The sequence below is a fragment of the Patella vulgata genome, chromosome 1 (assembly GCF_932274485.2).
Source record: "Patella vulgata chromosome 1, xgPatVulg1.2, whole genome shotgun sequence".
In the NCBI taxonomy this organism is placed as follows: Eukaryota; Metazoa; Mollusca; class Gastropoda; family Patellidae; genus Patella; species Patella vulgata.
Window position 1 is genome coordinate 7,377,835 of NC_065879.2, and position 16,533 is coordinate 7,394,367.

The 16,533-nt window shown below is 36.4% G+C and overlaps 1 protein-coding gene across 1 annotated transcript in view; it reads right to left on the reverse strand.

The window, feature by feature from the left end:
• LOC126815015 (GTPase-activating Rap/Ran-GAP domain-like protein 3) overlaps nucleotides 1-14,752 on the reverse strand; it is an 82,371-nt gene extending 67,619 nt beyond the window's left edge. The window contains exon 1 of the mRNA XM_056103094.1: nucleotides 14,613-14,752. Within this exon, the coding sequence (XP_055959069.1) occupies nucleotides 14,613-14,752 (140 nt within the window). The remainder of the gene's footprint in view (nucleotides 1-14,612) is intronic.
• Between the last annotated feature and the right edge of the window lie 1,781 nt (nucleotides 14,753-16,533).

Below are 16,533 nucleotides of genomic sequence, written 5' to 3' on the forward strand. Positions count from 1 at the left end.
AATTTCCCTCATAGCACACTGTATGGCATATGCCCGTCTTCATTAGCCCAGACGGAGCAGAACAGTAGGACATTAAACTCCATTTCATTTCATTGTTAAATCAATGATCTTCACATGATAAAAGCGCAGAAGGATAAATCTATTAAAAATATAATGCGTAGATGTCAATTTATCAATGCCCGTTTCCCACTTTCGTGCGATGTGTTACGATAGGATTGTCCTTATTGAGTGCATGATCTGGTACGTGCACGTACTTTTGGATATGTTTCAATATGATTAACATGATAGCTACGACTGATAACAATATATAATAAGACCTGATAGGATCACCACGATTACTCCACACAACATGAATCGTGATAGTGGGAACTTAGCATTAGGTATTAAAGGGACAATAACACTCTTGCTGGCTTGACAGCTCCAGCAAATAAATATTAGCCTTATTCTAAGCATGAGATGTTTAAGTGTCCTACCTGTTCTGTAAATTATCCATTAAATCCTATTTTACTTGTCCAGAGGGTTCGAAAATATTTTTAAATCCAAGTCACATTTGAAAAGGTTTACGTCAGGCTTTTCAAATCCTTTTGTTGAATTTTTTCCAGTTTTTAAAATTAGGTGTGTTAAGATGAAATTTGTATCATCAATTAATTGGAATATTGTAAAATAGCACAATTTGCTGACCAGAATAAAGATTGGGACATATTATTCTGTTACAAAAAGAGTGGTATTGAGCCTTTAAAAAGTCAATTATGTTTTCAATCCTATTAAATTTGTTTTTTACACAGGTACTTCAAAATTTTGTTTTATTTGTCTGTACTACACTAGGATCTGGAGGAGTTGTTGTATAACAGACGCTCTAGTTGATGTGAGGAATTAGCCAATGAAACAGTCTGTTAAGGTGAGTTCTTGGCGTGTGGTGCACGGAACTGTGGGTATCTCAGTAGAAATATCAACGCTGATTGGTTAATTAAATGTCTGATTTCATAGTGTGTTACAAACCGATACACGGTCTCCTGCAGCCTTTGTATAATTTACAAACCAATACATGGTCACCTGCAGCCTTTGTATAATTTACAAAGTGATAAATGGTCTCCTGCAGGTTTTGTATCATTTGAATATATAATAAAGTTAAGAAATATGTGACCTACAATTATTGTGCCTTGGGAGTTTATTATCTGCCATAATTGCTCGAAAGAAAAAAGCCATTCATGCTTTGATGGTGTGGACTTTTTCGAAAAAACGGCTGACTGTCGAAACAAATTCATATCGATTCTTATTATAATGTAAAAAATATGGAGAAATTCCAATTTCTAGGAATCCATGTAAATGTTGTTTACGTTGCCAGGACCATGAAATCAATTCCAGAGAAAGTAGTTATCCAGTGTATTGATTTCCGGGCTGATAAAAGACAACTTAAAAAATAAAAGCGGGGATTTTTGTCCCAAGCAATTTACCATCTCACAAGTGTGTCTGCTGGGTTTTTTAATGTGTAGGTTAATCGCTAAGAGCAGGTCTAAAGTACCATAAAAACTAATAGAGACACACTCGGACTGCTTATCAAATTCATATCAATTGCTGGTTAATGTTGGAAAAATGCAAATATGAAAAGCCACGCATGTTGAAATTATACGCTGGTCACTGAGATCTTCTTTAAGCACCATTTAGAATTGATATACATAATAAACACAAAACCATAATATGGAACACAATTACTATTTTAATTAAAGCAACATTTCATTAAGGATTCTCTCAACATTTTCAAGCAAATTGAGATGTTAAGATGAATTAAGTGTTTCGAGACCATAAAATGTTCTAATAAAATGGTATAACGAAAACCAGCATATTCTGCTTTTTGCATGTGAAATGAAATGAAATGGGGTTTAACGTCCTACTGTTCTGCTCCTAACCTGGGCAAATGAAGACGGGCATACACCATGCAGTGTGCTATGAGGGAAATTTTGCCAGGGCAGCGGCGCTATGGCCTACTCTTATATCAAATTCCAACTGCCAAGGGATCTTTTACGTGCACGCCAATATGTACACGGGACCTCGGTTTTTCGACCCATCCGAATGACTAGACAGCTGTCCTTGTCAGGCCCTCTGTCCTGCATCACTGACAAGGGGGAAACCACGTCGGAAAATCTGGAGGAACTTTCTCGGCCAATGCAGGGACCGAACACCCGACCTCCAGGCTAGACAGCCAGCGTCTTTCCCACTTAGCCACGTGATCCACCGCTTTTTGAATGTAATCAACATGTTTCGTTACTAATAAGCAGCATATGGGAGGATTGACTCACAGAGATTGGGAGGGGAAGAAGGAGGATCGAGGCAATGGAAGGCAACCAAAGATCACAATGAAAACCCATGCCTGAGAACCCTGTAATACCCCATGAGGTTAATTATGCAACCCTAGTTCTCAGGATGTAAAATTGGCCATTCAACCTTGTAGAGAGAGGATACAAACTAGGTCATTTTGGGACTAACATGTGGTTTCATTTTAATTCAATGTAGCAGTGGGAGGAAACCGGAGGACCCGGAGAAAACCCACGAGGTTGAACAGCTAGGCGACCCTAATCCTCATCACATACAACCGGTGATTGGAAACCACGCCAGTTGACTAAATGATAGGACTTATGATACAGCGCCATCCAACCTCCCCTCAACCTTGTCTAACTGGAGAAAAAAAATAATATCTTCATGGCACATAGTCCTGGAATAATACAATTACCTATTGCTTTAACGATGGATAGAACATTAACCTCCCAGAAACCTCTTCTGTAACTATAAAGGAACCAAAACTTATCACCATAAAATATCATTAAACTAGACATCAACTCAGACTATGTGAAATTGGTCAAAACAAAGTCATTTAAACAGCCTGGAGATAAAACAGCTCTTCCTTCAGACAAAATGTATTGTTGAATTAGAATGATATAAACTTGCTATAGATCATTTGATACCATGTACACAGGACCTTGTGGATTTCTGTGTGTTTTTTGATAAATACAATAAACACATGATATATAATAAATATTACTCAGAACTTAACATTTGTTTTTTCATTAGTGAAGTTCAAACAAATTCTAACATCCACTCAACACAAACCAGGTCATTTCAGGACTAACACATGGTTCAATTTTATTTCAATAATTTGCTTGCACATAGGGGTCTTTAGCAGTGGGAGGAAACCGGAGGACCCAGAAAAACGCACTGGGCTGGACAGGCGATCCTACTCCTTGTCACATACAATTCAGGAATCGAATCCACGCCAGCTGACTCAATGACAAACCTTATGATACAATGCGCACGCACTAACCACTGGGCCATCCAAGCCCCCATAATGGTATAAACTATCAAAAAGACTAAAGATTCTAAAAAAAATGTCATCCTTTAAGAAATCTTTTAAAACGAACTCTTTAAATCTGTTTACCAGTATAATGACAATAACTATTTTGTTTAGTTTTATTTTATCGGTTGGACATTATTCTGTTGGTTCCTTCAATGTTTTTTAAGTGTTTACTGTATCATGGTTATTTCTTTTTTTAGAGAATTTTTTAACATATATTATTGTTATTAATGAATGTCACTGAGATCAGATTTTGGGTTGGTCTCTTTTTTTTTTAAAAATTAAAAGATTTGGTCTTTATATAACACATTACAGTTCTATGGATAACAATCACTATATTATATACACACGATGTTTCGATAAGAATTCACTGGTCGTTATCAAGCATAATAAAGACCAGTGAAATCTTGTTGGAATGTCGTGTGTATATAACATAGTGATTGTTATCCACAGAACTGCGTGCGCGCGCTGTATCATAAAGTCTGTAATTGAGTCGACTGGCGTGGTTTCGAACCCCCGGTTGTACGTGACAAGGAGTAGGGTCGCCTGTCCAACCTCGTGGGTTTTCTCCGGGTCCTCCGGTTTCCTCCCACAACTAAAGATCCCTATGTGCAAGTGAATTATTGAAATAAAATTAAACCATATGTTAGTCCCGAAATGACCTAGTTTGTGTCGAGTGGACGTTAAACCCCATCTCTCTCTCTCTCTATTATGTTCAATCTCTAAATGCCATTCAAGGATTATATTTGGATTGCCATTTCATATATTAAATCCCTTTATTTTATTTCTTCGAAAGCTATAGTAAATTCTCTCGTAGATATTTGGTTTGCAGAGTAACTGTTCAAATATTGAATTGCTGTAAGACGTGTGTCAACAGAACACCATTGACGCAGTCGTTCATTTATGTTATTAAATATAATATTTAATATTAGACCGACTGTTCATATTTCACATTCGTGAAAGGGTAAATTAAAAGTAAATGTAGAAACGTAGGTCTAAAAATTGGTTTAATCAATAACACCATTATTTCATTTACTTTAAAAACCAATGTCGGTTAAGAAATCGGATTAAGAAAACATTCAATAAAAGTTATTTCTGAGATGTACAGCAATGAAATGAAATAAAGTTAACATCTTAGATCTCTGAACCAACTGGAGTATTGATGATGCGTTATTTCTGAAATGTTAAAACCTTAATCTTACATACAGTAAGACATATTCCTGGAGCAATGACCTGAGAAATCCCTTTCTGGCCATTGCTGGATTGACTTCTGATAATTGAGCTTTTGATGGAGTGTGTCTATTCTTCCCGTTCAATCAAATCTATCCCAAGCACAGCAAGATGACAGCCCTTCGTTTAATATGGGGTCTTCCCTCAAATTTTGGACAGTGATTTAAGGTATTAAAAATGGTGAAAATATTGTTCGTCTCCAAACAGTATTGTTTACATTGTATCCGTTTTGATAGCCTCGTTTGTCACGCAATTAGTTTTTTTGCAATATTCTGCTATGCACTGGTTCATTGGGCGTAATAAATTTCGTGAGTCATCAAGTGATGTTATGTAAACATATTTGGAGCTCTGTTAAAACTCCAATATTGTTACGCAGTTAGGTATTGGGTGTTAATCGAACTACTGACCAATCATAATTTGGAACAGAAATTTGCTTTCATTACGGCAGTGTTGAGTGGGATTAGGTCTAATCAAATGAAACACTGTGAGGAGTATGACAGTAAGAGAGCAGGTTTGATTTCTGTTTGTGAGTTCCGTATAGCAAACCATATGATGGAGAGAGAGAGAGAGAGAGAAATGGGGTTTAACATCCACTCGACACAAACCAGGTCATTTCGGGACTAACACATGGTTCAATTTTATTTCAATAATTTGCTTGCGCGTAGGGGTCTTTAGCTGTGGGAGCCACATGATGGAAATTCTAAATTTAAAATACATATAACTTCATAATAAACAGGGGTTTTTTGTTTTAAAAAGTAACCCAATACAGCATTAAATATTTTGTCCAGCATGACTGGATGTCCAAGGGAGAAATCTCCATTTTGAAATATGGAGTCACAGGAGTTATTCACCTTGTCCAATATCTCTGCACCCTTGAGATGGACAGAAAGCGAGTTCAAAATAATAATAATAATCAGTATTTTTTTTTTTTACCATGAATTTGTCCAATCAGTTAAATTCTTTGCTTGCTTACCCCCTGGCTTTATTTCTCATCAGGGGGGGGGGGGGGGTCACGGTGCCGAAGTGGGTGAGATGCTGGCTCGCTAGCCTGGATGTCGGGTGTTCGATCCCTGCATTGGCCGAAAAAGTTATTCCAGATCTTCTGGCCTGGTTCCCTCTTGTCAGTGATCTTGGGCAGAAGGCCTGACAAGGTCAGCTGTCTAGTCATTTGGATGGGATGAAAAACTGAGGTCCCGTGTACACATTGGTGTGTACGTAAAAGATCCCTTGACAGCTGGAATTCGATATAAGAGTGGACTGTAGTGCCGCTATCCTGGCAAAATTTCCCTCATAGCACACTGTATGGCATATGCCTTTCTTCATTAACCCAGTTTGGAGCAGAACAGTAGGATGTTAAACCTCATTTCATTTCATTTATTTTTCATGGATTGTTTTAATCAGAATAATGTTGATTTTATTGTGGCCAGAGTCGTCCTCCTACTCTTAATACCACAGTTGTGTTATATATCTACCAAGTCAATTTTTAGATATCCAAGCCATTTATAAAATAGTTTCCACTTATTTCACCAAATGTGGCATCCTCACACTATCATTTTATACATTTCCAGACTTTTCGGTATCAGGTATATATTTATCTTGTCAAACATCGTAACCCATGACCTTTTCATTAATATATCATGATAAACTGAACTTGGTTTATAACTATATGTGGGCATATTTATATACGAATTACAGATTACAACAGTAATCATACATTTATTATCAAATATATGTTAATATGATTCCCAATCAGTATCTTCAAAGTATACAGATTTAGAAAATCTCTATTTGTCTGATATGATTAATAAAAGGCCCCCGCTCACGAACGTGACGAACCAACTCATATATAATAATGTCAGAGTATCGGCCTTACAGCCATCCATTTATTTTGTGTGGTGGTTGAGAATTAGTCGGATTGCGTGCAAAAGCATCATGATTATTAACAAAGACATTTGTTTAAAAAGTTAGGTTACAAGCATTCACGCATGTTGCTCTGCATGATTATATGTCTAAATAATAATCATTCAAATATTAGCTACATGTAGTTCGTTCATTTATTTCATTCGTTTAGTTTGTAATCAGAGAGTTATTATGTTTCTTAACTTTGTACAAATTAAACAGTTTCTCTGGTGTGTTATCAGTACACACATATTTCAAAAATTGTGTTAGTCCTATATGCATATTCTGCCTTGTTCAAGTTACTACGTTTAGCTCAAAGCACAGCTTAACCGATCGGGGCCCTGGGCCTGACTAGAATTGCGAGGCCCCTAACCATAACGCGACGAAAAGATTATTTCATATCCTTTCGATTGGCATGCATGTGTAACACACAATTAAACGGTCTTTAATACAAGAATAATTACATAATATCGGATCACATACGAAATCTATTCAGTTCCGAATGGCATACAAGTCTAGTAGCCTAGATCGATCACCGAGTGGAACTTCACAGAGAAGGTTGAGGGATAGATAATTTGTGATGTATATCCAGCCTCTCAACACAGCATGGGGGGAGGGGTGTGTGGTTGGCCGAGAATGGTTAGTGTGTGCGCTGTATCATAAGGTCTGTCATTAAGTCCACTGGCGTGGTTTCGTTCCCAGGTTGTAGCTGACAAGTAGAGTCGCCTGTCCAGCCTCGTGGGTTTTCTCCAGGTTCTCCGGTTTCCTCCCACTGCTAAAGACCCCTACGCGCAAGTGAATTATTGAAATAACATTGAAACATATGTCAGTCCCGAAATGACCTAGTTTGTGTCGAGTGGACTTAAACTCTGTCTATCTATCTCCCGATACTTCAGTTTCCTTCCACTGCTAAAGATCCCTAGGCGATAGCAAATCATTTAAATATAACTGAACCATACTTAAACCCACCTCTCTCTCTCTCTCTCTCTCTCTCTCTCTCTCTCAACTAAGCATCCTTTAATCTACTGGTAAATCAGTATTAAACTCAATGTTTTACAGGTATCTGACCTGACTTGGTAAACAAGTATGAATGACAAGGAAATCCTCAGTATCTATTATCTACATCCTTGCCAACCATGGCTAAAATTACCCTTAAATGCTTCTCGCATTTTATGAAACCACTTAAACGAAATTTGAGGATATAAATGCCTTGAGGCGCTCAGCGTAGTTTTGGATGTCATATCAATTTTATCCTGACAGTATAATGACTAGAGAAAATGTGATGACTGGATCTCCTAAGAGTTAAGTGATTGGCACTCCATGATCAAATCAGGATTGTTCTAAAAAGTTGTTGATGATAATATTGATAAAGGCATGAATATCCAGCCTACAACAGTTCAGCAAAACCGCATGTTTATTGTATCAGCCATTACAGAGAAGAGGCGGTAGATCAGAGAGAGAGAGAGAAATGGGGTTTAACATCCACTTGACACAGACTAGGTCATTTCGGGACTAACATATGGTTTTTAATTTTATTTCAATAATTCACTTGCGCGTAGGGGTCTTTAGCAGTGGAAGGAAACCAGAGGAGGCGGGGAAAACCCACGAGGTTGGACAGGCAATCCTACTCCTTGTCACATACAACCAGGAATCCGAAACCACGCCAGTTAACTCAATGACAGGCCTCATGATACAGCGTGCACATGCTAAGCATTCGGCCATCCAACCCCCCAGCAGGTGGAGGAAACTGGAAGGTCACAAGAGACTTCATTATGCAACATATACTGTATCTGGGTGTTATGTAGAGACGAGTAAATCTCTAGAATTGACCTTTTAGCTAGGTTAAAATTGTCTGAAGACAAAGCCTGAACAGGATAAAAACTTGATATGATTGTGAGGCAGGAACAATTTTGTCATTCTGGGAGATATATCCCACAGAATCCTTTAAATCCTGACCGACAGATGTACGACATTGAGATCGCAATCCTCACCAGAAGCAGACGAAATATTTATAATAAACCTTCTTAAGGAAGCTTGATAAAGGCAAGATGACATAGACGTCTGTCGTTTCAATACACAAATGATCAGCAATATGTATTGGAAAGGATATTTGTGTCACGTTTCACTGGTGGTAAATACCGACTAGACTTACCACGAAATTCAAAGGTCAGTCTTAACTGGATGCACACCACTTAATAGTCTCCCCTTTGCTTTAACGTTAATTGAGGATGCTAGTGCAACAAGTTGGATTTATTTGACAAGATCAAAATTAATGATCCTATTTAAAAACAATGGCACTTGTCCACCTTATTGCACTAACATCAAATTATCTTATTTAAAAACAATGGCACTTGTTTTTGCACTAACATCAAATTATCTTATTTAAAAACAATGGCACTTGTTTTTGCACTAACATCAAATTATCTTATTTAAAAACAATGACACTTTTTTTTGCACTAACATCAAATTATCTTATTTAAAAACAATGACACTTTTTTTTGCACTAACATCAAATGATCTTATTTAAAAACAATGGCACTTGTCCACCTTACTGCATCAACATCCTCAATTCTTGCCACTTTGTGAATTTTGTCTTGACTACAACCTTTTCAGAAACTTTCTTAGGCTTAATCCTTCTCATCAAAGGATTCTTTTACGTGCATGCCATACAGTACTCGGAACCTCAATTTTTCGTCCCATCCCACCGACTAGACAATGTTCCATGCCAGGCCTTTCTATCGGACACCACTGACATGGGGGAAACCATGGACAACAACCAAAATTGAACCTGGGTCCTCCTGGTTCGTGAATGAGGACTGTTCTGGACAGAGAGAGGCAACATGTTCAACTCCCTAGGAATTGTGTAAACGAATGCCCTAAAACAAAAGCGTAGAATAACATTTTTGAAAGAGCAAATCCCAGCGTTGGCCGAGAAAATTTCAGATGTTCCGCTGTGGTTCCTCCTTTTCAGTGGTGCAGGATCGAGGGCCTGACAGAGGACAACGTATAGTTGTTTGAATGGGATGAAAAATCGCAGTCCTGTGTCCACATTGCCGTGCACGGTAAAGATCCCTTGACAGTTGGAATTCGATATAAGAGTAAGCCATAGTGCTGCTGTCCGGGCAAAATTTCCCTCATAGTACACTGTATGATGTATTCCCATTTTCATTAGCCCAGTCGACGCAAAACAGTAGGACGTTAAACCCGATATCATTTAAAAGAGCACTCACTCTTGATCAATAATCATGATATGGTCGACAAATATACACGTTTAAAATAATATAATGAGTAGTAATGAAACATCTGCCCATAAATAATATTCATTTCACAATTTCTCATCAACAAAAGGATCGTGACGCAAAACAAAATTTCAACGACATAAACATATCGACCTTTAGTTCAATGAACCATAAATTTAACCATCAAGGTTTTTTGTACAAAATTTATAAGTCGACCATAAACATGAAATTTGTATTGATTCATCGAAGTCGTTATACAACTCTATACACTCTGTTAGTTGACCCGTTCACTCTCTGAACATAAATTGACAGAAAAGTCAATATAAAAAAATAAATGTGTAGCTATGCTACTTTTATTTTTTTTAATGATAAGAAGTATAGAGATATTTTGCCAGGCAACAAATCATAATTTAAGTCTAACAGATGCTATATCGTCTGGGTTAATTGTCCACAATGGTTGTTGCAGTGTTAGAAATAGATTGACATATTTTTTAACGACTGTAAATATTAAATATACATGTAAATAATATATATAAATTTCAAAATGATGGATTGTGATAACGTATGGCAAACAACTGATCAACTGAATGACACAAATAGATAGGGGTGACGTCAATATACCGCCATAGCGAAATATAGACTCATGATCTTAAAGTAGCGAAGTCTCCAACTCAATATCATTCAAAGTCTTAAACGTTGAAAACACGAATTATTTGTCAATTCAAATCAACATTGATGTTGTGATCTTACCAGGAAAAGGTAAACTTCTGATATCCAATATTGAAGACAAAATAAACACTTTACCATTGGTACACGAATCGGGTACTGTAGTGCGTATCAGCGTCATTTGTAACAAGTGACCAGAAAGAACGAAGCTAGACATAATTCCACAACTCATGTCAAATGGTGATGCCATATCTTAACTTGAGGGCATGCACAATAGACTGGAATAACCAGACGCTAGAAATTGCCATGCGGTTGAGACTCATGCCGTATTTCGCTGGACATACATATAACTGAGTTGAAATAAGAGTCAAAAAGAAAACAATTGAATGTAAATCAGTTTATATACAATCAGAATACGTTATTATATGCATTGCTAATGCTACCCATTTGGGTCAATTTCTAGGTCCCAAATATTAGCGATTTAGCTCCTTTAAATATGGTAATATAAAGTAATAACCATAAAGTTTCTCATGTTTTAAAAACTATTAAGTAACAAATAGTCACGTTAAAATCTAAAGATAGCACTGCCAGTCATGAAATATATACCTACCAGCAGCTTTTTTTTAAGGTCCTCGGAAAGCGAATTATAGAAATAAAATTGAACCATTTGTTAGTCCCGAAATGACCTAGTTTGTGTCGAGTGGACGTTAAACCCCATCTCTCTCTGGTTAGGGTTCCTGCTTATTATTAGCCAGACAATCACATCAAGTGTTTAAAAAATCTTGTTATAGATTGTTTATAAGGTTTTGGTCAAAAGGGGAGTATCGGTACCCTAAAAATTCTCAGTGTCGGGGGTAATAACAAATTTTGATAGTGTTCCTCCTTATGATTATAGCCAAACAATCACATCAAGCTTTCAAAAAAAAAAATCTGAAAAACTCAGACCAGTTATAAATTGTACACAAGGTTTATGTTAAAAGGGGAGTTGCCTAAAATAAACTTTTTAAACAGAGAAATCCAACATCCTGTTTGACGTCAATTTTTATTATGAATTAATACGATGACATTGTGATTCAATTTAATTAATTGTGATATCACATATGTCTATATCATTATCTCGCGCTTTGAGTGCGCATCCTGTCGCACCATCTGACGATAAAGGATAAAGCACAATTATGACACTTTTCTCATAAAAAAGGTTGTAAAAATTTTGTATGTAGCTGGGGGGGGGGGGGGGTTGAACCCCCCAAACCCCCTCCCTCTGGATCTGCCCCTGAGGGCCCCTGACATTTTGCCAACTCTCACCCAATGGGTGTGACGCTACTGCATCAAGGTAATTTAACATATTCAGGTGTGGTCATTTTAATGACATACATTGAGAAAGAAACAACCCCTGGCCATTTTGTACCTGTCAGTAATCAAGCATCATAATTATTATGACAAATTTAATAAAATACCAGTGTGAGTAGCAAGCACATTAAACAGACAATAACACTCTTACTGGCTTGACAGCTCCAGAAAATAAAAAATAGCCTTATTCTAAGTACTAGATGTGTTAGTGTCCTACCTGTTGTGTAAATTATCTATTAAATCCTATTTTACTTGTCCAGAGGGTTCAAAAATATTTTTAAATCCAAGTCACATTTGAAAAGCTTTACGTCAGGCTTTTCAAATCATTTAGTTGAATTTTTCCAATTTTTTAAATTAGGTGTGTTAAGATGAAATTTGTATCATCAATTAATTGGAATATTGTAAAATAGTACAATTTGTTGACCAGAATAAAGATTGGGATATATTATTCAGTTACAACAAGAGTGGTATATTGAGCCTTTAATGATACTGAAACTGGGAATTTATGCTAACAGTTCACTATGGATGGCCCGGTGGTTAGTGTGTGTCCGCTGTATCATAAGATCTGTCATGGAGTCAAATGGTGTGGTTTCGATTACCTGAATGTACGTAACAAGGAGTAGAAATACTAATGACATTGTCGTTTCGGTATATAAATTCTAATGACATTACGGTTTCGATATGTACAAATATTAGGGTAGCTACGATTAATCGGCCGATACATAACACAAACAAGTACCGATAGTGACGGCCATAAATAATAATATTAACCATTACAGTTCCTAGAAATGTATTTGGTGTATGGTTAATAATGTATGATCTGATATTAATTAGCTGTTAAATGTCAGTACGATATAAATTCCTAAATTTATCGGTACCTGTCAGAAATGTTTCATGCAGTCATATAACTTCTCGTCTTCGTTATTGTTGACCTAATCACGTGACACTCTCCCGCCTTTTCTATAAATAGAGTTGAAACTACACACATCACCATCTTTCGGGAACTTATTTGTTTGTCCTATTATTAATTATTATGAGTTTATTAAAAGTTGATAATGATTAAAAAATTAGAGCGGTTAGGATATTACATTGTTATTCTTTCCTTTTTACGGTCTTGTATTATACCATAGGGGATGCTCGATTCACAGTCCAGCTGGGCCCTTATTCACGAAACCTTAAAGATACATTATTGGAGATAAGATAAAGAGATGGCAGTTCTCGCTATAATAGTTAAAAACTAGATAGTGTAAAGGTAATTTGCTGAAAATTTTAGTCAAATTGATCCCCTATGAGCCGAGAAAGAAGCGGGTGAAATTTTTGCATAGTCTCGGTCATCATTACTAAAATCATTAATATAAACAGCATAGTCTCGATTATCCACTTTTTTCTGATTTAATTATCAACGGCCGCTAGCGGGAAAAAAGAATCTAATCCAGCCAACATCGAAAGCTAGCCTTGACATCGAGAGTTTATTATGGTCTGGATAAGTTAATTAATGTCTAATTGATAATTTAGATAACATTTCAGGCGTATAATAAGCAGATTTTGCTCTTGCATAATGCATGTTTAAACTAAGTTACAACCGAAATTTTAAGAAATACTGTAACTTCATTGGATATACGCAAATTGATTTTACTGGTCAGCCAATCGAATTGCAGTATTTCTTAAAATTTCGATTGTATCTTAGTTTAAGTTTTCGTGAATAAGGGCCCAGAACGTCCCCAATTGACAGAATTGCAATCGAGTGGCGCGGAATTCAGTCATGTCACAGTTCTGTCAGCCCCGCGACCACGGGGGTGGTGTACGTGAATAGAATCGTGACGTAATTAAACACAACAAATATGTTTCGGCTGCATGGGTGGTTGAGATATTTACTTATCCAGTCGACGCATGCGTTGTAGCCCGAAATACCCATTTTCACTATTTTTGGGATTGAGAGATTTCAATTCCGGAACGTTCAATTGAGTAACCCCTTAGGCTCCCAGTCTCACGCACGGAGACTACCGCATAACTGAAAGAACTGAGTGACGTGCAAGAGCGAATGGTTTGATCACAACCGAGCGATATTTTAAAGACATTTACCTAATCTTTTTGAACAGATATCGGCGACTCTGGTACCGACAAAATGTCCGATCATAGGCTTATATCGATTTCTACTGATTTTACCAATTACCGATGGTGAATAGAATTATCGTCCTGAATTATACATGTACAGATTGAAATGACATTGCTGTTCGACATATATAAATACTAATGCCATTGCCGTTCTCGACATATACACTAATGACATTGTCGTTCAACATAATAATTATGGCATATATAAATACTGGTGACTTTGGCGTTCGACATATGCAAATCCCGATGACATTAGCGTTCGACATATACAAATAATGATGACATCGGCGTTCGACATATACAAATACTGATGACATCGGCGTTCGACATATACAAATACTGATGACATGGTCATACGAGATATTTAATACTGATGACATTGGCGTTCGACATATACAAATACCGATGACATTGGCGTTCGGCATATACAAATACCGATGACATCGGCGTTCGACATATATAAATACTGATGACATCGGAGTTCGACATACATAAATACTGATGTTGGCGTTCGACATATACAAATACTGATGACATTGTCTTTGGACATATATAAATACTGATGACATTGTCGTTCGACATATACAAATACGGATGGCAATGGCGTTCGATGTATACAAATACTGATGACATTGTCGTTCGACATATACAAATACTGATGACAACGTCATACGAGATATTTAATACTGATGACATTGTAATTCGACATATAGGCTATAAATAGTGATTACGACTGTCATCACAATATAATCAAAATTTTTACAAACCTGAGACATCGTCTGCGAAACAATTCTTCGGGTATGGTAAGTCTTTTTTCCGGTGGTGTGGGTGGGCCTTTATTGGATGTATCTTTAGTCCTTTTAACTGAACATGATTTCGATCTAAATCGGGTATAGATAGCCGCCATATTAAGGCCGCAGTAATTCTTGAAGTATCCTGATTGCACCGATTGAGGTTTTATCGGTCTAATTGTATTGGTGTGTTAAAATACACAATCCACATGATCAATATATTAAATGATATTAACCAGTCATTGATAAATAGTTTATCCTCGCTGTTTCTCAAGTAGTGTATAAACAGCTCTTAATATCCTTAGGGGGTAATTACACAACTCTCATCCACGTATGTTCCACCTATGAGGACTCTCTGCTATTCATCCAATTTAAACTACTTATACAATGTATTTAAATATATGTCATAGTCTAATACAACTAGGCTAAAACTCATCAATAATAACTTTTTTCAAAACTTAAAAGTATAATCATGATCTATTCGGTTCCATTCTTGGTCCACAGTAACTTCCTCGCTATACACGTACCCCCTTTGATGCTGTCTATTGAAGACCACGTGCACCTCTCATGCGTACTTGTTATAAACTATTCTCGTAATCCACTGTTGATCGTTGATCGGAATCTCTACTAATAAATCATAATATCGACTAATTGTCTCTCAGTTCAAAGATTGTGATAATATTAATACGAACTACTGTCGTCAATGTCTATCACAGTAGATATTATATTAAATGTCTCTCAGTTGAAAGAATGTGATAATATTAACACCAACTACTGTCGTCAGAGTTTATCACATTAGAAATACTATTAAATAAAATATAATGCACACTGTGTAAGTCTACTGTGCTTGTAATTACAATAATTATTTGTTACTTATATAATATCCATTATTATATCCCACTTCACGACATCTCAACATCCGGCGTTAAGAGAGCTTATAACAATAGTACACGGTAATACCATTTTCTACAGGACATCTATAGATTCTCTACTGTAAGTGATGATCAGTTCAGCGATTAGCACTGATTATACGACTCGGCCGTTCGATTGGTCTGCCCACGCCTCTTAATAAACACCCAGTGTTATTATCTTTTAGTCTATGATGTCAAATCTGTTTTGTATTTAGATCTATCATCAAGACTTTTACTGGTTAATATATCAATAATCCATACTTTCCGATGTACCTTTATTTCAATGAAATACCACGTGTTAACACCACGGCTACTTGTTCGTTAATAAGAGCAATAATGACAATTTACAATCGACAAAGTCTCCGCAACTTCAATCATTCACTGTAAAATATTAACGTATTTTTCTCGTAATGTTTCTCAAAGTTTTAATGTATTTTTTGCAAACTTGCATGAATTTGTTATTCTCTGTTCCAGCACAGTAACTCCTTTGTAAATATTTAATTATGCACACATACGCTCAAAATGTCAGTTCCTTATGTAGATAATATTAATGACGGTGTTAAATGCGTTTCATACTTCATCGATGCGAGACTCTTATCAATAAAGCCTAGTGAAACTCCTCAATGGCTTTACAGGGTATATTATATCCGCTTTATTGCAATTATTCACAATAAACTGTTTAAATAGTTTTCATATATACACCGTTAAATATGTCACTGATTGACACCATCTATCAAGTCATCAAACAATCTATCTAAAGAGGTTAAAACCGCTTCTAACAGAAACAAAATCAAGGATTTAAAGGACAATATTGGTGTCAGTCATTATCACATATGTGATACAACTGGTTAAACACATTCCAAATATAATTTTAACACAGAGAGCATTGCTACCACAGATGCGTAATAAATGTTTCAACAATCGGAAGTGACGATCGCAAAAGGAAAACACGAGTTATCCCTCTAAATAACTGACTGAAGTGACGA